This window comes from Phoca vitulina, unplaced genomic scaffold (assembly GCF_004348235.1).
Source record: "Phoca vitulina isolate PV1807 unplaced genomic scaffold, GSC_HSeal_1.0 scaffold335, whole genome shotgun sequence".
Taxonomy (NCBI): Eukaryota; Metazoa; Chordata; class Mammalia; order Carnivora; family Phocidae; genus Phoca; species Phoca vitulina.
The window spans coordinates 6,966-31,572 of NW_022590022.1; the positions used below are offsets into that span (position 1 = coordinate 6,966).

The 24,607-nt window shown below is 38.4% G+C and overlaps 1 protein-coding gene across 1 annotated transcript; it reads left to right on the top strand.

Annotated features, from left to right (window-relative positions):
- The first annotated feature begins 3,535 nt into the window (after nt 1-3,535).
- LOC116629171 (zinc finger protein 169-like) lies at nt 3,536-22,353 on the top strand. The gene is made up of 3 exons (XM_032399470.1): nt 3,536-4,254; nt 20,988-21,114; nt 21,579-22,353. Exons 1-3 carry the CDS (start codon nt 4,222-4,224, stop codon nt 21,698-21,700), a joined length of 282 nt encoding a protein of 93 aa, XP_032255361.1. The 5' UTR covers nt 3,536-4,221; the 3' UTR covers nt 21,701-22,353.
- Nucleotides 22,354-24,607: the final 2,254 nt, after the last annotated feature.

Here is a 24,607-nt window from a genome sequence, read left to right on the forward strand (position 1 = left end):
TATTTTGTCCAATTTATATATTGCTACTCTGGCTCTCTTATTTCCATTTGCATAATAAGTGCCTTTCCATCCCTTAACTTTCAGTCTGCATGTGTCTTTGGTTCTGAAATGAGGCTCTTGTGGACAACATATAGATGGGTCTTGCTTTTTTATCCATAATGGCACCTTGTGTCTTTTGATTGTTATATTTAGCACATTTACATTCAAGGTGATTATTATTAAGTATGTATTTATTGCCATTTTGTTACTTCTTTTACGGTGTTTTTGTAGTTCTTGTCTGTTCCTTTTTCTTTTTGTCTCTAAACAGTTTGTTGGCTTTCTTTAGTGATATACTTGGATTACTTTCTCTGTGTCTTTTGCTTATCTGTTATTTTTATTTGTGATTACTATTAGGTTTATATATAATATCTTATGTATAGAGCACTTTATTTTGTTTATTTTTTATGTTCAATTATTCAACTTATAATACATCATTAGTTTTTGATGTAAGTTGATGGTCACTTAAGTTTGAACCCATTCTTTTTTCCTCTTCCTGCCATGTTTTAGGTATATGGTGTCATACTTTACATCCTTTTATTTTGTGAATCCCTTGACTGATGTTTTTTAAAGATTTTATTTTTATTTATTTGAGAGGGAGTGAGAGAGAGTGCGCCAGTAGGGGGGAGGAGCAGAGGGAGAGGGACAGGCAGACTCTGCACTGAGTGCAAGATCCGATGCAGGACCCAATCTCATGACCTGAGCTGAAATCAAGAGTTGGATGCTCAACCAACTGAGCCACCCAGGCGCCCCTCTCTTGGCTGATTTTTATAAATATACTTAATTTTACTGCTTTTGTGCTTCCTACTTTTCTCACTCCTGCTCATGGTCTTTTGTTTCCATTCATAAAGTCCCCTTTAACATTTCTTGTAGGGCTGGTTTAGTGGTCATGAATTTCTTTAACTTTTGTTTGTCTGGTAAACTCTTTAAAATATATATTCTTTAAATTTTATTTTTGAGAGAGAATGACAGAGAGAGAGAGAATGAGAGGGGTGAGGGTCAGAGGGAGAAGCAGACTCCCTGCTAAACAGGGAGCCCGATGCGGAACTTGATCCCAGGACTCCAGGATCATGACCTGAGCTGAAGGCAGTCACTTAACCAACTGAGCCACCCAGGCGCCCCTGTCTGGTAAACTCTTTATTGCTCCTTTTATTCTGAATGATAGCCTTGCCAGATAGAGTATTCTTAGTTGCAGATTTTTTCCTTTTAGCACTTTGAATATAACATGCCACTCTCTTCTGGCCTCAGAGTTTCTGCTGAAAAATCAGCTGATAGCCTTATGGGGTTTCCTTACATGTAACTGTTTTCTTTTCTCTTGATGCTTTTAAAATCCTCTCTTTATCACTGATTTTTGCCATTTTAATTACTATGTGTTTTGGTGTGGACCTCCTTGGGTTTATTTTGTGGGAAACTCTCTGTGCCTACTGGATCTGGATTTCTCTTTCCTCCCCCAGATTCAGGAAGTTTTCAGCCATTATTTCTTCAAATAAATTTTCTGCTCCCTTTTCTCTCTCTTCTTCTGGGAGCCCTATAATGCAAATGTTACTACTCTTGATGGTGTTGCTGAGTTTTCTAAGTCTGTTTTCATTTTTTATTACTATTTTTTCTCTTTCCTGTTCAGCTTGATTGCTTTCCATCCCTCTGTCCTCTAGGTCATTGATTTATTCTTCTGCTTTCTCTAGTCTACTATTTATTCCCTCTGGTGTATTTTTAATTTGTTATTAAGTTCCTCATCTCTGATTAGTTTTTTTGTGTTTTCTATCTCTGTCAAGGGTATCGTTGAGGTCCTCCAATCTTTTCTCAAGGCCAGTGAGTATTTTTATGACCATTACTTTAAATTCTCTATGAGGCATATTACTTATTACCATTTAGTTTAGCTCTTTTGCTGTGATTTTATTATGTTCTTTCATGTGGGACATATTCCTTTGTCTCTTCATTTTGTCTAACTCTTGTCTGTTTCTCTGTGTTAGGAAAGTCAGCTATGTTTCCTGCTTTTGAAAATCATGGCCTTATTTATTTTTTTAAGATTTTATTTATTAGAGAGAGAGAGACCATGCATGTTATTAGCTGCTTTATGTATTTAGGTGCTCCCATGTTGGGTCACAAATATTTAAAATTATTATATCTTTTTGTTGGATTGTTCCCTTTATGATTATATAGTGTCCAGTCTATTTTGTCCAATTTATATATTACTACTCTGGCTCTCTTATTTCCGTTTGCATAGTAAGTGCCTTTCCATCCCTTAACTTTCACTCTGCATGTGTCTTTCATTCTGAAATGAGGCTCTTGTGGACAACATATAGATGGATCTTGCTTTTGTCCAATGTATATATTGCTACTCTGGCTCAGAACAGCAGAGGGAGAGGGAGAGGGAGAGGGAGAGGCAGGCTTTCTGCTGAGCCGGGAGCCTGATGTGGGGCTCCATCCCAAGACCCTGGGATCATGACCTGAGCTGAAGGCAGACACTTAACTGACTGAGCAACCCAGGTGCCCCAGCAATTGATTTTTGTATATTAATCTTGTATCCTGCAGCTTTGATATACTCATTTGTTAGTGTCAGAAATTTCTGGTTGAATCTTTGGTATTTTCTAAATAGTCAATCAGGTCATCTGCAGACAAAGATAGTATTGTTTCTTCCTTCCCAATCTGTGTACCTTTTATTTCTTTTCTTATGTTCTTATATTAACTAGTATTTCCAGTGTGATGTTCATAGGAGAGGTGAGAGGGGACATCCTTGCTTTGTTCTTGTTCTTCAGGGTCAGCATCTGCTTTCTCAGCACTAAGCAGGGTGTATGAGTCGTGGCTTTTCCACTCTTTCTTTAAGCACAGCCACAGTTATCTGCAGAGGTTGTCAGCACAGCCTGTTCTTAACCTGAGCCTGACAAAATTCATGTTACTTCTTTACTGTTCTCTAACATCCAGCCAGTGTTATTTCCTGGATTGCTCAAAATGGCTAAAACAGTGTCCACACATTGCATTTGGTTGCTGGGTCTCTAAAGCCCCCTTTTATTCCACAAGTGCTCTCTTTTTTATGCTGTTAACTTATTGAAAGTTTCACATTTTAAAATGATTACACACATGTCATTTCATCCCTCAGTACTTCACCATTTCTTAATAACAGCTTGTTTTCCCCATGTGCAGAATATCATGATCACAGCTAACAGTGTTCACAATAGTTCTGTAACACCTAGTTCATCTTGAATTGTCCTTTGTAATCCCCAAAATACTTTCTAGTTCATTTGTGCGAAGCGTATACTCACATCTGAAGAATGGTTATCTAGTCTTTGTGTGAAGGAAAGTCTCCCCTCTTTTTTTTATTTTTTATTTTTTATTTATTTATTTGACAGAGACACAGTGAGAGAGGGAACACAAGCAGGGGGGAGTGGGAGAGGGAGAAGCAGGCTTCCCGTGGAGTAGGGAGCCTGATGTGGGGCTCGATCCCAGAACCCTGGGATCATGACCCGAGCCGAAGGCAGATGCTTAATGACTGAGCCACCCAGGCACCCCTGAAAGTCTCCCCTCTTCATTTCTTCATGACATTGGCTTGTTGAAGACCTGTGCCATTTGCTGACTGCACCTTTTTAAATCTCAAGTCACATTTAAAATCTTGGGAACTCAATCTTGGACATTTAAGTAAGAGGGGCAGCCACAATGATGGCACCCACCCTGCTTCATGCCTCCCCCCCCCCAAATCTACATTCTGTTGGAGATCTGTAGCACTCTTTCTGTTTGGATTTCCTGGGACTTGTCCTTTGGCTTCAGGGCAGATGTGGATGGGGAGTTTCTGTTTCCCTCTGCGAGGTGACTTTGGCTCTCAGTGTGAGTGCCCTTCTTTGGGTACTCTGAGGCCTTTTCCCTCTTAATAGAGTCCCCACAGTGAGAAAAGTCTCATCTACCTGCAGGGGGCTGAAGGCTTCAATTCTCAACTGGGGATTGAGACAGCCTGTTGCTGATCTGGCTGTGGGGGCCTTTTTTTTTTTTTTTTTTCTTTTTGGACACTGGTTAAGAATGGGCAGCTCTGATGCCCCCTGCAACCTGCCTTCCTTATCTCCACTCACCCGTGCTGTACTGGGAGGCTAATGGAAGGGTACTTCTCCCAAGCGCCCCCTTACTTCTGTTCTCTTTCCCCAGCTCTGCCCTGCAACTTGACTCTTCTCTAGGAAGAGCACTCAGCTGACCAGGAATATGGCCCCAGGGCTCCTGACAACCAGGGATGAGGTGAGTCCTGAAGTTTTTTCCTAGCTCTTGCAGGATGGACTCATTGCCTTTCCTTGTCCTAGAGCTGCCCTCGTGGTGTTAGGTCATATCTAGCCCTGATTTTGGAGGTGTGGCCCATCTTACCCAGAGTCTTTTCTCAGACTCCTCTGTTCCATTCATGACTTAGGCATTCACCAAGTAGTGAACTGTAATCAACACAGTTAAAATACAAATACAGGACATTCATGCTTATGTGCCCAGTAATTCCCAAGGCGTAAAAAAGTGAAGGAAGGCTTTCAGGAGAAAGCTTTTTACAGAGCTGCCTGAGCTGCCCCTGATGGACTTGGGAAGTTGAAGAACTTCCAGTAGGAGTGTGACAGGAAGTCTAGTGCATCTCAGAAACTGGGTGACTGGCAGCCTGTCCCTCACCATTTGGAAAGCTTGGAGCAGCCAGTGGCCTTTGGTCACATCAGTTTTCTCTGTGTAGTGGTGAGGATGCTGACCTGCTGTCTGCTTGTGTGTAACTTGTGGGTACGTTTAGTTTGGCCAGTCCTGTGCTATATATATATATTTTTAAGATTTTATTTTACTTGAGAGAGTGAGAGAAAGCACAGATGGAAAGGGAGAAGCAGACTCCCTGCTGAGCAGAGAGCCCAACAGAGGGCTCGAAGGCAGATGCTTAACTGAATGAGCCACCCAGGCGCCCCCTGTACTTTATATTTAAATGAGTTTTCTACACTTAGAAATGGGAAGATTATGTCTGAAGGTCTGGATTGCCAATTTCTCTGAGAATAAGCCGAGGAGTCTGATTCACTCACTTATTATTTTCCTGGCCCCTGAAGGCTTTGCCTTCACCTGCTCTGAGCCTGGATGGACAGTTCAGCCAGAATCTGGAAAGCTAGGTTGAGGATTGTGGGCTTGAACTTGGGAGTAAACTGGATTTTGAAGGATTTTGAGAAGGATTTCGCCATATTGAAATCAAGGATTAGGAAATAAACAGTATAGTTGATCTTGAACAACATGGATTTGAACTGTGTGCGTCCATTTACATGTGAATTTTTTTCAGTAAATATGGGACAGTACTATAAATGTATTTTTCTCATGAATTTCTTAATAATACCTTTTTTTCTCTAGCTTTATTGTAGGAATATAGTATGTAGTACACAGCATACAAAATATATGTTCACTGACTGTTTATTATCAGTGAAGTTTCTGGTTAATTGTAGGCTATTAGTTAAGTTTTTGGGGAGTGAAAAGTTATACAGATTTTTGACTGTATGGTGGGTCGGCAGCCCTAACCCCCGTGTTGATCAAAGGTCAACTGTAACTGAGTGAATATATGTCCTAAAGGAAAGATTTTCTAATCCCCAAGATTAGGCAGGATGTGAGTTTTACATAATTGGATAAAATTAACATTTACTAACCACCTAAATACATACCAGGTGGGATACTTTTGTGTTGCTTATATCAGTTACACAAAATAGTGTCAGTTATATTCAGTTTTTAATTGCCTGTCATACCAAGTGTAGAATTTTTTTACAAGAAGATCTGAACTTGATCTTAATACTGGGCTCATATGGTGGATATTTGTCTCTTACTGTACAAGTTAAAAATGATTGGTTATCAGAGCCATTGAGAGCTGTGTGTCCCTCAGTTGTCAAATATTTTATACCTTTGAGGGAAAATGTTTGTGTAGTGCATGCAACTCAGAGTGTTACTTAGGTAAGAGAGAAAACTTTTATATGTTTCATTTTACCGTTTATGATGTTAATAGAGCAGTATTCTTGGCCAAAATGGAATGTAACACTGGCTCACTTTTTCTGTCCCTACTCTGCCACTTCCTGTGGGATCCTTAGCACACCCTGTATCTCATCCTGTCTGTGACCAGTATCTCTCAATATATATTTTTTCTTTTATTCATTTCCTTGTGAAAAATTGATGTGAGGGCATAAATATCTGAAGGGTTTAGTTTTTTAAGATGAAGTTTCCATACCTGGAAGAGTGTCAGGCATCCAAACCTACTTGTTTCATAAAGGGACCACAGTCTGAACTTTTTTTTTTGTTTTTTTTTTTTTGTTTTTTTTAGAGGAGGGGCAGAGGGAGAGGGAGAGAGAGAATCTTAAGCAGGCTCTACACCCAGCATGAAGCCTGATGTGGGGCTCAGTCCCACAACCCTGAGATCATGACCTGAGCTGAAATCAAGAGTTGGATGCTTAACCAACTGAGCCGCACGGGAGCCCCATACAATCTTAACTTTTTTTTAAAGATTTTATTTATTTATTTGACAGAGAGAGACACAGTGAGAGAGGGAACACAAGCAGGGGGGGTGGAAGGGGGAGAAGCAGGCTTCCCAAGCAGGGAGCCCGATGCGGGGCTCAATCCCAGGACCCCGGGATCATGACCTGAACCGAAGGTAGACGCTTAACGACTGAGCCACCCAGGCGCCCCTTAAATTTTTTTTGAAAGAATGAAAGAACAAAGGGGTTTTTTTGTTTTGCTTTTTGTTATTTGAGGCATAGAAATTACATGTTTTAGGAATCTTTAAATTACATTTCCATATACTTTGATATATATCTTTTTTTTTTTTTTTTTTACTTTGGTATGTATCTGATCTGAATTATATAAAATCTTTTGACCTATATTTTAATTGAATATATTGTTGATCATATATACACATGGTATTTAGGCATGTCGAAGGAGTTTGGCCTGATACAAAAGAAATTGGAATATGCTTTAGGGTTGTGACCTAGATCAGGGCTGGACCTAGAGGTTGTTAACTGGTAAGAAATTAGCACTCTTTCATTATTAATCTTAAAAAATCGTTTTGAATGTCTGCTGTGTGAAGGAGCATTTGGTCAACAATGATATCCACAGCACAGCCTCCATTCTTATAAGACTCCCAACTTATTTAGGTGTTTACCTATCATTGGAATTAAGCATTTAAAAGTTCCTTTATTGAGGTATAATTCACATCCAATAAAATTCACCATTTTAAAGTGTACAGTTTGTAGATTTTAGTATATTCACAAAGTTGTGCAACCCTCGCCCTTATCTAATTCCATAATGTTTTTGTAACCCCCAAAGAAACCCCACACCCATTAGGAGTCACTCTCTTTTCTCCCCTCTCCCAACCTCTGGTGAGTGCTCATCTATATTCTGTCTCTATAAATTTGGTTATTCTGGGTATTTCATATAAATGGAATCATATAATATGTGGTTTTTGTGTCTGTTTTCTTTCACTTAGCATAATATTTTCAAGGTTCATTCATGTTGTAGCCCAAATCAATAATATTTCATTCCTCTTCGTGGTCGAATAGCATTCTCTTGTATGGATATATGACATTTTGTTTTTTCATTCATCAGTTGATGGACATTTCGTTTATTCCTGTTATTGGAACTTAATATCTTTGGTCTATGCACATTTTTGATAGATTTTAATGATAAAATTGTATTAAAACTAGTGACTACCCCAGTGTCAGATCTTTAAAGATGAAGAAACCCAGGAATCCATCAAAATCCTAGAGGAGAACATAGGCAGTAGCTTTTTCGACATTGACCACAGAGACTTCTTTCAAGACGTGTCTCTAAAGGCAAGGGAAACAAAAGCAAAAATGAACTTTTGGGACTTCATCAAGATAAAAAGCTTCTGCGTAGCAAAGGAAACAGTCAATAAAACTAAGAGGCAACCTACAGAATGAGAGAATATATTTGTAAATGACATTTCAGATGAAGGGCTGGTATCCAAAATCTATAAAGAGTTTATCAAACTCAACACCTAAAAAACAAATAATCCAGTCAAGAAATGGGCAGAAGAAATGAACAGACACTTCTCCAAAGAAGACATACAAATGGCTAACAGACACATGAAAAAATATTCAACATCACTAGCCATCGGGGAAATACAAATCAAAACCACATTGAGATACCACCTTACACCAGTTAGAATGGCAAATTAACAAAAGAGGAAACAACAAATGTTGGTGAGGATGTGCAGAAAGGGGAACCCTCTTACACTGTTGGTGGGAATGCAGGTGGGTACAGCCACTCTGGAAAACAGTATGGACGTGCCTCAAGAAGTTAAAAATAGAGCTACCCTATGACCCAGCAATTGCACTACTAGGTATTTATGCCGAAGATACAGATGTAGTGAAAAGAAGGGGCACCTGCACAGCAACGTCCACAATAGCCCAAACGTGGAAGGAGCCGAGATGTCCTTCAACAGATGAATGGATAAAGAGGAGGTGGTTCATATATATAATGGAATATTACTCAGACAGCAGAAAAGATGAATACCTGTCATTTGCATCAACATGGATGGAACTGGAGGGAATTATGCTTAAGTGAAATAAGTCAAGCAGAGAAAGACAATTATCATATGGTTTCACTCATATGTGGAACATAAGGAATAGCATGGAGGACCACAGGGGAAGGGAGGGAAAGCTGAATGGGAAGAAATCAGAGAGGGAGACAAACCATGAGAGACTCTGGACTCGGGGAAACAAACTGAGGGTTTCAGAAGGGAGGGGGGTGGAGGGAGGGGGTAACCAGGTGATAGGTATTAAGAAGGGCACGTGTTGTGATGAGCACTGGGTGTTATATGCAATTTAATGAATCATTGAACACTACATCAAAAACTAATGATGTACTTTATGTTGGCTAACTGAACATAATAATAAAAAAAAATGGAAGACACCACCTACATTCACATTCAAATCTATGACTCTTTGCAGGTTAAAAACATTCATGGATTTTCACTATCCCATCCCACTATTTCTCAGTCATTACGAATTTAACTTGTTCCCAATGTTTGAGAACATATTTCTTTCTTTCTTTTTTTTTTTTTTTTTAAGATTTATTTATTTGAGAGAGAGAGAGGGCGAGAGAGAGAATACCCAAGCCGGGGGAGGGGCAGCAGGAGAGGGAGAGACTCTCAAGCAGGCTCCCCACTGAGTGCAGAGCCTGATATGGGGCTCAGTCCCACAACTCTGAAATCACGACCTGAGCTGAAATCAAGAGTGGGATACCCAACCAAATGAGCCACCCTGGTGCCCCTTGAGAACCTATTTCTGTGGGAAATTTTGTTCATGAAATGAATTTTAGTCTGACAGTTTTTCTCACCACAAAATATGACCAAGTGAGAAGACATGAGTATTTTAAATTGTAGAAGCTACAACTCTGTAGTAGAGTGTCTGTGTTCTTTTTGTCTGCTTTCAAAACCATCCACAGGATACTACAACACCTCTGCTTTCTGTTCTACCACTAGCTACTTTTCCCTCCTGCCAGGTGCTTCTCACCCACATCATGGACTTCTCCCTTCTCTTCCTCTGCTCATGGCATCTGTGTTCCCTGCCTCCCTACATGCTTCATTTAGATTCTTAGCCCTCTACTCTTTTCTTGATTATTCTGAATCTTAGCCATCTTTCAAATTTTATTTTTTTTGAGATATAATTCACATACCATAATTTACCCTGTGGTTGAAATGATCAGATAAGGACTTTAAAGTCTCTGTCTTAACTATGCTCAATGTGGAAAAGGAAAATGTCGTAATATCAGATGAAATGAACTTCAAGACAAGGGGAAAGAAAACCATTTCAGAATGATAGAAGAGTCACTTTAGCAGGAAGACATAGCAGTAACGTATGTATGTGTCTAATAACAAAGCTTTAAAATAATTCACAGAATTAAAGGGAGAAAATGGAAATTATACTATTACAGGTAATTTAATCCCCTCTGAGCAATTGATAGAACAAGTAGGTAAAAAGTCAGTAAAGACATATATGATCTAAAGAAAACCAGCAACTACATCATCTTGATCAGTAGTTATAGAACACTGTACTGTGCAACTGCAGAATATACATTTTTTCAAGTATGTTCAGCAAGAGAGACTTAGTGAATTTGAAGGGGTTTAAAGATACAGCTTATATTCTGAGATTCCAGTCAAATTAGAAACCAATAATAAGTTACCTAAGTAAGTCTCAAATATTTAGAAACTAAACAGCACATTTCTTCACTGATCCTTGCGTCAAAGAAGAAATTGCATTGTGACATCAAAATGATGGAGGGAAATACATGGCTCTGTGCTTGCCGCAAAACAACTAATGAGCTGCTAAAATCTGCCAGAATTACCTTTTGTCAAACTTTGGAACCTAGTCAAAGTGGAAAATTTGGTGAAGAAAGAAGCTCCTACTTTATGGCAGAAGAGTGCTGCAGCATTTTAAACTGCCTGCCTATCAACTATATTAAATACACACAAAGAGCTAAAGGAAACCATGAACATGGAACTAAAGGAAGTAGGCCAACAATGTTTGAAGAGATAGAGAATATCAATGAGGAGATTATAAAAAGGAGTCATACAGAACTTCTGGAGCTGTAAAGTACAACAACTGAAGTGAAAAACTTGGTATGGGGGTTTAACAGCATATTTAGGTAGGCAAAATAGTCAGTGAATTTGAAAATACTTCAACTGAGATTATCCACTCTGAGGAGCAGAAAAAAAAGAACACTGAAAAATGCACAGAACTTAAGAGACCTGTGAGACACCAACGGATGTACTTACATATACATAGTGGGAATTGCAGAGGGAAAGGAGGGAGAGAAGAATTTAAGAAATATCCAGAAACTCCTCAAATATGATTTTAACCCCCGCCCCCCGCAAATCTATGTGTCAAAGAAGCTTAGTAAACTCTAAGTAGGATAAACTCAAAAAGATCCACACCCAGACATATAGTCAAAATTATCAAAACCCCTACACCAAGACAGAATTTTGAAAGCAGCAAGAAGGTATTTGTTACCTACAAGGAAGGAATCCTCAATAAGATTAAGAGCTGATTTCTCATCAGAAACCATGGAGACCACCAGTCAGTAGGATGACATATATAAGGTTTCGGAAGAAAAACTGTCAACTAAGATTTCTTTTTTTTTTTTTTTTAAAGGTTTTATTTATTTGACAGAGAGAAAGACAGCCAGAGAGGGAACACAAGCAGGGGGAGTGGGAGAGGGAGAAGCAGGCTTCCCGCGGAGCGGGGAGCCTGATGCGGGACTCGATCCCAGCACCCTGGAATCATGACCTGAGTCGAAGGCAGACGCTTAATGACTGAGCCACCCAGGCGCCCCTCAACTAAGATTTCTATATCCAGCAAATTATCCTTCAAGAGTGAAGGAGAAATTAAGAGGTTTCCAGACTTAAAAAAAACGGAGAGAGCTCATTAACAGTAGACCTGCTCTACAAAAAAATGCTTCAGTCTGAAATGAAAGGACACTAGACAGTAACTCTAAACTGTAAGAAACGTGAATACTAGAGCACTCAGCATGGAGTCTGCTTGAGGTTCTCTCTCTTTTCCTCTTCTCCTCCCTCCGCTTGCATGCATGCTCTCCCTTTCTCTAAAATAAATAAATCTTTTTAAAAAATCATAATGAGGGTGCCTGGGTGGCTCAGTTGGTTAAGCGACTGCCTTCAGCTCAGGTCATGATCCTGGAGTCCTGGGATCGAGTCCTGCATCGGGCTCCCTGCTCGGCAGGGAGTCTGCTTCTCCCTCTGGCCCTACCCCTTCTTGTGCTCTCTCTTTCTTAAATAAGTAAGTAAGTAAGTAAATAAATAAATAATCTTTTTAAAAAAAAAATAAAAATAAAAAATCATAATGAGATATTACTTTGCACCAGTCAGATTGGCTTTTATCAAAAATAACAAGTGTCATGCACTATTGGTGGGAATGAAAACAGCCACTGTGGAAAACAGTATGGAGACTTCTCATAAAGGTAAAAATAGAACTACCACACAGTCCATCAATTCCACTTCTAGTATTTATCCATATAAAACAAAAACACCCATTCAAAGGCATATATGCACCCTTCTGTTCATTGCACCATTATTTACAAAAGCCAAGGTATGAAGGCACCTTAAGTGCCCATCAATAGATGAATGGATAAAGAAGTGTACACACACACACACACACACACACACACACACACACACACACACAGGAATATTACTCAGCCATAAAGAAAAGAGTGAGATCTTGCTGTTTGTGGCAACATGGGTGAGGTGACCTAGAGGGTATTATGCCAAGTGAAATAAGTTAAAGACAGATACTGTACAATTTTACTTGTATGTGGAATCTGAAAAACAAACACAACAAAACAGAAACAGGCTCATGGATACAGGAAACTATTAGTTACCCAAGTGGGGAGGAGCTGAGGAGTGGGCCAAAGAGGTGAAGGGGGGATTAAGAGGTACAAATTTCCAATTATAAAATAAGTCACAGGGATGCAATCTATAGCAGAGGGAATATAGTCAGCAATACTGTAATAACTTTGGTGACAGATGGTAACTAGATATTGTGGGGATATATTTGTAATGTATAAAAATATTGAATCACTATGATGTACACCTGAAACTAAGAGGATACTGCATGTCAATTATATTTCAATTTTTAAAAAGTCACAAAAGATTAAGAAGGATATCATATGTTGAAAACAGGTTTACTATGGAGAGAAGATATAACAATTATAAATATGTACATACCTAGCAGTATAGTACCAACATACATGGAGTAAAAATGGGCAGATTTGAAGAGAAAAACTTGTTCTACAATAATGGGTATAGACTTCAATACCCAACTTTCTATAATGGATAGAGCAGCCAGACAGGAGAGCAAAGGAAATAGACAACTTGAACTATACTATATATCAGCTGCAACTAATAAACACACACACACACACACACACACACACACACACCCCTCACACACATACCACTGCCCAACAACAGCAAAATATATATTTCACCCAAGTGTGCCTAAAACATTTTCTTTTTTTTTTAAAGATTTTATTTATTTATTTGACAGAGAGAGACACAGTGAGAGAGGGAACACAAGCAGGGGGAGTGGGAGAGGGAGAAGCAGGCTTCCCATGGAGCAGGGAGCCCAATGCGGGGCTCGATCCCAGGACCCTGAAATCACGACCTGAGCCGAAGGCAGACGCTTAACGACTGAGCCACTCAGGCGCCCCTAAAACATTTTCTAGGATAGACCCTATATTAGGCCACAAGTAAGTCTTAATGAATTTGAAATGATTGAAATGATACAAAGTAACTTCTGATAACAGTGGAATGAAAACTAGAAGTAAACAGCAGAAGGAACTCTGGAAAATTCACAAATATGTGGAAATTAAGTAGCACACTCAAACAACCATTCTATCAAAGAAGAAAAATCACAAGAGAAAGTAGGAAATACATTGAGACAAATGGAAGTGAAAACTAGACATACTAAAATTATGGGATACAGCAAAAGCAATGCTTAGAGGGAATTTCATAGCTATAGATGCATGATGTAAAAAAGAGATCTAAAATCAGCAACCTAATTACACAATTTAAGAAGAGCAAACAACCCAAGCTAGAAGAAGGAAGGAAATAATAAAGGTTAGAGCAAAGATGAGCTAAAATAGAGAACAGAAAAATGATAGAGAAATCAACAAAACTTAAAGCTGGTTCCTTAAAAAGATCAACAAAATTGACAAACCCTTATCTAGATTGACTAACAAAAAACTCAAATTACTAAAATCAGAAATGAACTTGGAGACATTACTGTCCTTTTTTTTTTTTTTAAAGTAAGAAGGGTGATAAGGGAATGCTAGCGCAAGAGAACAGCTGTATGCCAACAAATTGGCTACCCAAGGTGAAATGGATAAGTTTCTAGAAACGCACAATTTATCTAAACTGACTCAGGAAAGAACAGAAATTCTGAATAGACCTAGGAATACTGTAGATATTAAATCAATAAAAAAACTCTCCCAACATAGAACAGCTCACAACCAGATGGATTTACTTGTTAATTCTACCAAACATATAAAGAAGAGTTAACAAAATCTTTCTCTATTCTGAAATATTAAGACACTTCCTAACTCATTCTATGAGGACAGCATTACTTTGATACTAGAGGTCTCAGACAAAGACACTGCAAGAAAAGAAAATTACAGGCTAATATCCCTTATGAGCACAAGATGCAAAAATCTTCACCAAAATATGCCCAAAGCTAATTCAGCGTATTAAAAGCGTGTACTTCTTAAGCAAGTGAGATTTACTCCCAGAATGCAAGAATGTTTCAACATATTAAAATCAATTCTGTAACATACCACATTAGGAGAATGCAGGATGAAACCATATGATTATCTCAACTAATGCAGAAAAAGCATGTGACAAAACTGAACCCCCTTTCATGAAAAAACACCCAGCAAACTAAGAATAGAAGGGAACTTCCCAACATGATTAAGGTCATATATGAAAAATCCACACTAACATCAGTGTTAGTGGTGAAAGACTGAATGCTTTTTTTTCTGAAGAACACGAAATCTGAGATAAGGATGTCAGCTTTTGCCACTTCTGTTCAACACGGTACTGGCAGTTCTAGCTAGGATAATTAGGCAGAAAAAGAAAAGACATCCTATTGGAAAAGAAGTAAAATGATCTCTTCACTGAAGACATTCTCTCATATCCATAAAACCTTAAAATCCACACACATAAAAAAATGTCAGAGCTAAGAAATAAATTTAGCAAAGTTGCAGGATACAAAATCAACATAGAAAAAGTCAGTTTTATTTCAGTACATTTTCAAAAACTATCCAAACAGGAAACATATATATTTTTAAGTTCCAATAAAATAAAACCCAAAGAATAAATTCCAATAAAATTCCAATTTATAATAGCATCTAAAAGAATAAAACACTCAGCAATAAATTAACCAAGGAGGCAAAAGACTTGCTCACTGACAACTATAAAATATTGCGGAAATTAAAGAAGACCTAAGTATATGGAAAGACTTTGCATGCTTATAGACTGGAAGACTTAGTATTGCTAAGATGACAGTACTACCCAAAGTGATCTATAGATTCAAAACAATCCCCATCAAAATACCTTTCATGCCTTTTTTTTTTTTTTTTTTTTTTACAGAAATAGAAGAGACTATCCTAAAATTCATTCGGAATATCATAGGATCTTGAGTCTTACAAAACAACAAGTTTGGAGGAGTCACACTGCCTGATTTCAGTACTTAGTACCAAGCTACAAACAATGGCAACAGAGGTTCTCACTGACATAAGAATAAATACATAGATCAATGGAATAGAACTGAGAGCCTGAGAAAAAAGCCTCACATATATGGTCAATTGATTTTTGACAAGGGTGCCAAGACCATTCAACTGGAAAAGGACAGTCCATACAATGGTGCTTGGACAACTGGACATCCACACTAAAAGAACATGTGAAATAAATGAAAAATTAGAAAGTCTCTGAAGAAATAAGAGATACAGTGAATAAGTATATGGAAATTTCAGAACTGAAAAATACATACCTGAAAGATAAAGCTCAGTAGATGGGCTTACTAGCAGGTTAGAGGTAACAGAAAAATCAGTGAACTAGAAGATAAAACAATAGAAATTAGCCAATCTGCACAACAGGGAGAAAATATACTGGGAAAAAATAATGAACAGAGCCTCAAAAACTGTGGGAATATAACAAAATATCTAACATTTGTGTCATTGTAGTTCTGGAAAAAGAAGTGAAGGTAGGCAGAGGCTGAAAAAATATTAGAAGAATTAATGGCTGAAAACTTCCCAAATTTGGCAAGAGATGTAAACCTACAGATTCAAAAAGCTTGAACATATGCCAAACATGACAAACCCAAAATGAAGGAAACATCTTGAAAGCAGCCAAAGAAAATGCATTTCTTATAAGGAAAAAGCTATTGGAATGGTAGTAAATGTCTCATCAAAAACCACAGAAGTTAGATGGAAGTGGTGTGATGTTCTTTAGGTGCTGGAAGAAAGGAACTGTCAATCCCAAGTCCTGTACCAAATAAAAATATCATTCAGGAATGAAGGGAAAATCTGGACATTCTCAGATGGAGAAAAACAGAATTTGTCTCCAGGAGCGTGGACAGAGTCAATTTTATAAACAAGGAAACAATAAAAGAGGGAACCTTGGAGCATCTGTGTGCAGTAAAGAGTTAACATAATAGGCTTGAGACTGCTATTCTTAGGAAATCCTGTTTGCAAGATTATCCTTTGGCTGACATTGGGATCTTGCATTTCTGGAGGGTTAGCACCATTCTCAGAACTGATAAGAATGGTTCACTGTGCCTAAAAGTGTGCAAACTAGGGTTTATGCTGAAAGTGCCTGTGTGACCAGTCCCCACTAAAAAAGTTGGGCACTGAGCCTCTAATGAGCTTCCTTGTTAGACAACATATAACACATGTTATCACAAGTCCTTGGTGGTGGAGTTAAGTGGGTCGTGTTGTTACTCTACTGGGAGAGGATTCTTGGGAGCTTGTTCCTGGTTTCCTTTGGACTTTGTCTCGTACCATTTCTCTTTTGCTTTGTATCCCTTTGTAGCCGTGTGTACAAAACTATATGATGAGTCTTACAAGTCCTAGTGAATATCAAACCTGGGGGTGGTCTTGGGGACCCCTGACACAATCAGGAAGAAAGAAAACACAGGAAAAATAGGGGTAAATATAGGAGGCACTCTTCTTACACATGAATTTTCCAAACTAATTTTGATGGTTGAAGCAAAAATTATTACACAGTATGATGTGATTCTAAATATGTAGAACGGAACTACTTAAAATTACCAGAAGGGCAAGAGGATGTAATGGGAGGTAAAGTTTCTATACTTCATTAAGCTGGAAAATGATGATACCAGTAGACTGATTAGTTATGTGTACATAATGTAGCTCCTAGAGTAACCACTAAAAATGCTGTACAAACACAGAAATCCCAAAAATGTGGAGGTGTGGGAAAACCAGAGATAAGGAATAAACTGGACCACCCTGCCCTAGGACCTCGCTGCCGTAGGCATGGGGGGTGGGTGTCTTTTTTATGATAATCACCTATGAACAACAAAGAATAACCAGACCCTAAAAAGAAAGTAAGCCATTGAAGGTGTTATCACTAGTCCTTGCTCAATGGTGATATCAGTAGAAATGTTCAAAGGATTTAAGTTCCCTGGTTAGCTTTCTATAAAAGACCAAGCCTAAAGGCCCTCGTTGGCAACCCTGTCAGGACCCCTCTCACTCTTGAGAGCTTTTTCTGTATCTTCATTTAATAAACTTCTATCGCTTTACACACACACACACACACACACACACACAATGCTATACAAAGAAATACACAGAAAGCACTGGATAAATCAAAATAGAATTATAAAAAAAAAAAAAAGTCCAAGTAACCCAAAAGAAGTCAGTAAAAGAAAACGAAGCAAAAAGAAAATGATCTAAATACACCAACCAAAAGAGACAGACTGGCATAGTAGACTAAGAAAAAAAAAAAACACACACACAACAAACCCTATATTCTGTCTAAATGAAACTTCAGATATTATCACATAGGCAAGTTAAAAGGATAAAAAGAAACATGCAAACATTAATCAAAGGAAAGCTGGAGTGGCTTTATTAAATCAAGTAAGGCAGATTTCAGAGCAAGGAAAGTTACCAGACACAGGGTGATAAATGGTCAATTCCAGGAAGACAGTGATCCTTAATATGTATGCATCACATAACAGTTTCACCATATGTGAAGAGAAATAGACAAATCAACAACTGGGAGACTTCAACACCCATCTCACAATGATGGAAATACTAGACCCCAAATCAGTAAGAGTCTGTCATTACCATCAACCACAGAATCTAATCTTTACAGAACACTTTACCCAACAATAGCAGAATACATATTCTTTTCAGATGCTCACAAAAACATACACCAAGATAGACATATCCTGGGCCATAAAACATAAGAATTTGTTTACCTTAACAAAAGTAAAGAACTGATACGAGGTGTGTTCTCTGACCACAGTGGAATCAAAATTGAAATCAGTAAGAGAAAGTTGACAGAAAAGTCTATAAACACTTACAAAATAAAGTACACGCTTTTAAATAATCCATGCATCAAAAATGAAGTTTCAAGGGAAATAAAAACATACATGAAAGAGAATGGAGAAGAAAATACAGTATATCAAAGTATGTGGAATACAGCAAAAGCAGTCCTGAGAGGAAAACCTGTGGCACTGAATATATGTATTAGAAAAGAGGAAGAGTCTCAAGTCAATAAGCTTCTACCTCAGGAATCTAGAAAAATAAGAGCAAAATAAACCCAGAGGAAACAAATAGAAGGAAATAATAGTGATAAAAGCAGAAATCAGTGAAACTGAAAATAGAGAAAATCAGTTAAAGAACTACTCTTCTGAAAACAATAACATTGAAACAACCTCTAACAATACTAAGAAAAAAAAGAGTAGACACAAATCACCATATCAAGAACGAAACAAAGGGCCGCCTGGGTGGCTCAGTCGGTTAAGCGTCTGCCTTTGGCTCAGGTCATGATCCCAGAGTCCCAGGATCGAGTCCCGTGTTGGGCTCCCTGCTCAGCAGGGAGTCTGCTTCTCCCCCATCTCATGCTCTCTCTTTCTCTCAAATAAATAAAATCTTAAAAAAAAGAGAGAATGAAATGCTATCACTACGTACTCTGAAACCACCAAAAGAATATTCACCCATAAATCTCACAACTTAGACGAAATGAACTGCTTCCTTGAAAAACACAAACTACCAAAACCCACCCAATTTGGAGTAATTTGAACAGCTCTGTAACTATCATGAAGTCTACTTTGCAATCTAAAAATTCCTACAGAAGAACTCTATAGGCCCAGATGTTTTTACTGTGGAATTCTGCCAGATCTTTAAAGAAGACTTAACACCAGTGCTACATGATTTCTTCCAGAAAATAGAAGAGGAAACACTTCCCAATTCGTTCTATGGAGAAGGTATTACATTGATATCAAAATAATTATGTGCTGTTACCAAGTACAATTACTTTAGGAATGTAAGACTAGTTCCATATTTGAAACAGTGTAATCCACCATATTAACAGACTAAAAAGAAAAACCACATGATTGTATCAGTTGATGCAATAAAAGCATTTATCTCACAGAATTCAATAACCATGGTGGAAAAAAAAGTCTTAGAACAAAAGGAATGCAGGGGAATTCTATTTGAGTAGGGACATCTACCAAAAAAAAACTATAAATTTTTTTTTTCCTCAGTCAGGCCTTTCTTGGCCACTTATCTAACATTTTTTTTTATTGTTGATGTATACATAACATAAAATTTAGTGTTTTAACCAATTTTAAATGTACAGTTCAGTGGTATTAAGTACATTCACACTGTTGTGAAACCATCCCCATTTTCCATCTCCAGCACTATTTCATCTTCGCAAACTGAAACTCTGTCCATTAAAAACTGACTCATTCCCCACTCCTCCCAGCTCTTGGTAACCTCTATTTTACTTTGTCTCTAAGGTCTGTGTACCAGCTATAAGTGAAATCAAACACTTTTTGTCCTGTGACTGGCATATTTCAATTAGGTAATATTTTCAAGGCTAATCCTCGATGTAGAATGTATCAGAATTTCCTTGCTTTTTATGGCTGAATAAAAGCACATTTTCTTTATCTGTTGAGGGACATTTGAGCTATTGTGAATAATGCCATTAAGGACGTTGGTGTACAAGTATAAAGTGGTAGATGGCTAGGAGTGGAATTGCTGGGTCATAGGGTCAGTTGTACATTTAATGTTTGAGGAGCTGGTGGACTCTTCCACAGAAACGACACCATTTTACATTTCCCACCAAAAATGCACAAAGGTTCCAGTGTCTCCCCAAACCCTGCCAGAACTTGTTCTTTCCCTTTCCTTTGGTAATAGCTATCCCAGTGGGTATGGCATGGCATCTCATTTTGGAATAGTATTCTTAATGCTGTGAGACATAATGCTAGGATTCCTCCTTATGTCAAGAATAAAGCAAGGATGTCTGCTTTCACCACTTTCTTTATTATGCTGGAAGTAATGTAATAAAGCAAGAAGAGGAAAGAGAATGCATACAGATTTATATAAGGGAAGAAATAAATCTGTTCCTATATGCAGATGCCATGCTTGTCTATGTAGAAAATCTCAAGGAATCTAGGAGGGAAAAAAATCATAGAACTAAGTGAGTTCAGCCAGGCTGCAGGATTTAAGATAAACATAGAGACAGTTGTATCTCTATGTCCTAGCAATGAACACAGTGTCGCTGAAATTAAAAATATAATACCATTAGAAGTACTTAAAGAAGTTCTTAGGTGTCAATCTAAAAAAAACATATATGGATTTGTATGCTGAAAACCACAAAATGCTGATGAAAGAAATTAGAGAACATCTCAGTAAATGGAGAGACATACCATGTTCGTGGATTTGAAGAGTTAACATAGTAAAGATGTTAGGTCTCCTCAAATTGATATAAAGGTTTAATGCAAATCTTATCAAAATTCTAAGGTTTTTCTGGTAGATACATATTAAGATTCTAAAATTTATATGGAAAGGACATGTCTTAGAGTAGCTAAAATAACCTTTAAAATGAAGAATAAGGTGGGAGGAATCGGTCTAGCTGATTTCAAGACTTACTCTATAGGTAATCAGAACTGTGTTTTTGACAGCATCATAGACATAAGATCAAGAGAAGAAAGGAGAGGACCCCTCATTAGATCCATGAGCAACATGAGAAGGGGATTAATAGTCTTGAACACATGGCACTAGAGTTTGGGTTAAAAGCAGGATCCGTGAATCTCACCAAGGTGCCCCCACACCAGCATTCTTCCTGATTTGGCCCTGGTTAGTGGCTTAGGTTAGGTTGACTAGTGCATGTGGCTGGCTTCTGGGTGAGCAGGAATGTGTTTGTGTTTCAGGCATTAATGGCCTTCAGGGATGTGGCTGTGGCCTTCACCCAGAAGGAGTGGAAGTTACTGAGTCCTGCTCAGAGGACCCTGTATCGGGATGTAATGCTGGAGAACTACAGCCACTTGGTGTCACTGGGTAAGGACGGCTTGTCTCAGGTCTCAGACTGCCTGTGGGCACCTTAAGATTTTATGTAACAGCCACCATGCTTTTGGCTCAGAAAGAAAAATAGTATTTTCTCTATGCCCCCAGAGAATGTGTGGATTCTGTAGAGTTGAAAGAGTAAAGATGTCTTTGGGAGGGTATGGTCTGACACTGAATTGCCAGGCCTTTTCTGAGGCTGGGCCCATCCTCCAAAGTGATTTTACCTCAAACTTGGGAATACTAGTATTCACTTAACCACAGAGGAGAATTAGTGTACTGCCTTTAGGTCCGGGATCCCCCCTCCCTTTAGTCATCATTTCTCAGCACTCAGAGAGCCTTTGCGCACCCTCTGCTTCCCTGCCCCCTTTTGGGTTATTGCATTCGCCTGTTGACTGAGTTCTGCCATACCTCTTAAATCACTAACCCAGGGTCCCCTTGGTTTCTTTCCCTTTGAGTAGGAATTGCCTTTTCCAAACCCAAACTCATCACACAGCTGGAGCAAGGGGATGAGCCCTGGAGAGAGGAGAGTGAATGTCTTCTGGACCTTTGTCCAGGTGAGTGGGAAGCAGTGGGCAGATGAGGAGACTGGGCCATGAGGCGCTCAGCAGATGAGGAAGGAGAGCCCATGAACTTCTGGGGAGGGCTTTTCTCCAGGCCTCCCTTCCATGCCATCCCGCTCACCCAGAGAGGGCTTCCCTGGCAGCCTCATTCCACTCTCCACTGGTATCTCTTTTCCAGCACCTTTTCTAGTTCTCTGATCTCCCCGTTCTTGGGCTTTTGTTGGTTGGCCTAATATTCTGCATAGCATTTGCCCTCAGAGACTAAGTCTGCTGCCCTTGGGAGACACTGTCCAGTTTCTGTTCTTAACCTGGTAACTTCTTAGTGCATCGGTTCTACCCCCTAAATCCCCATAACCTTGTTTCTTTTATGATGGATTATTTAAGATTACAACAGGATGTGTAGAATTGTATGATGAGTGCCTGTTGTGTACCTTCCCTGTGGTCTAAGAAACAGACCTTAAAGACCAGAAAACAGTCCCTGCACCTTCCCTGGTGCGTCCTGCTTCTCCACCGCACCTGAGAATCCAGTTTCTGCATTAGCATTCTCATTGTGCCTTAATCCTTTTTTTCCCATCCGATGATTCCTTCAACCATGTAGGGTTGTTTTGCATGTTTATAAACTTCCTTGTATATAGTATTGTATACTATATACATCTTTCTGGAAAATGCTTTTTTACTGACTTTATGTGAGAATCGTGTTAAAATGTGTAGATTTAGTTTATACTTTTAAAAACTTATATTGATTCCCTTATATGAATATTTCTATTTAAATGCAGCTGAATTATCAGTTCCCTTCTTTTGGACATTTATTTCCAATTTTTGGCTTTTAAATAATGCCACTATATATTTTTGTTACTTCCGTGGAAACAAGGGCAAGTTTCTCCAGGATGCATACCTAGGAGCACAGTAGCTGGTCGTTAGGCATGGGTAGCCTAGAGGTTCTTGTTCCACATCCTTACCAATACTAGGTATTGTCAGACCTCATTTTCCACTCATCTCTTCCCTTTGCAGTGAAACCTCAGAGGGGCTTTGCTTTTCAGGGAGCAGGAGTATCTTTTCCTATGTTGTTTGGCCATTGGTATTGACTCTTCAGTGATTTGTCTGTTCAAAGAGTTTCCCTGCTTTTCATTTGGGTTGTTTCTGTTACTGATTGTAGAAATTCCATATAAATTCAGGGAACATTCACGTCTTTAATGCAATGGTTATTAATTTTATGTGAATGTCTAGAGGTAAGAATACAAAAATTTTTTTCCTGATTTATCTTTTTTATTCTTTTATTTTTAACATTCCTGGCATTTTATTTTGTTTCTAAATACAACCATGTATCTGGACTTGTACTTTATACCTAACTCAGTGCTTTTGTCTTTAAGGGGAACTATTATATAAGCTATAAATATGGTATAACATAAACATATGGTATAAGGTATTACAGTATAATAGTTAAGGGATAATTATGAGATATATAATCAAAATATAATTGACTACACATATTTCTTTATTTAAGATTTTATTTATTTGAGAGAAAGAACAAGAGAGAGTGAGTGAACATGAACAGGGGTGAAGGGGGGCAGAGAGAGAAGCAGACTCCCCGCTGAGCAGGGAGCCCAACGTGGGGCTTATCCCAGGACCTTGGGATCATGACCTGAGCCAAAGGCAGACGCTTAACTGACTAAGCCACCCAGGCGCCCCTAGACTACACATATTTAAAGCATAAAATGTATAAAGTTTTGATATATGTACACAACTATGAAACCATTGCCACAATCCAAATACCAAGCATACCTATAACCTCAAAGTTTCCTTGTACCTTATTATAATCCCTATCTCCTGTCCCTCCCTGTCTTATGCCCCTCTCCTCCTCCTCTCTATACCCAGGTAACCACTGATCTGCTTTCTATCATTATAGATTTGTTCACATTTTCTAGAATTAATATAAATTGAACAATACAGAATATATACCAGATTCTTTCACTCAACACAGTTATTTTGAATTTCATCCATAATGTTGTGTGTATCATAGTTCATTTCTTTTTATTGCTGAATAGTATTCCATTATATAGATACCACAATTTAACAATTCACCTACTGAAAGACATTTGAGTAGTCTCCAGTTTTGACAAATACAAGTAAAATGAGTGTGAACACTCATGACAAGTCTTTCATTTCTTTTAGATAAATACTTAGCACTGGAAAGGCTGGGTTATAGGATACGGTGTATATTTAGCTTTTTACAGAACTCAAAAACTGTTTTCCAAACTGGCTATATCATTCACATTCCCACCAGCAGGGTATGAGGGTTCCAGATGCTCCACATCTTTGTCAAAACTTGGTATTGTTATTTTAATTTTGGGCATTCACATAGCTGTGTAGTGGCATCTGTGTTTTCTTGACATTTACCTAGTGACTGATTATGTTGAGAATCTTTTCATATGCTTATTTGCCATCTGTATATATCTTTGGAGAAATGTATTCTTGAATCATTTGCCCATTTAACAATTTGGTTTCTTTTTTTTTTTTTTTAATTTTATTTTATTACGTTATGTTAGTCACCATACAGTGCATCATTAGTTTTTGATGTAGTGATCCACGATTCATTGTTTTCGTATAACACCCAGTGCTCCATGCAGTACATGCCCTCCTTAATACCCATCACCAGGCTAACCCATCCCCCCCGCCCCCGTCCCCTCTAAAACCCTCAGTTTGTTTCTCAGAGTCCATAGTCTCTCATGGTTCATTTCTCCCCCCGATTCCCCCCCTTCATTTTTACCTTCCTTCTCCTAATGTCCTCCATGCTATTCCTTACGTTCCACAAATAAGTGAAACCATATGATAGTTGACTTTCTCTGCTTGACTTATTTCACTTAGCATAATCTCCTCCAGTCCCATCCATGTTGATGTAAAAGTTGGGTATTCATCCTTTCTGATGA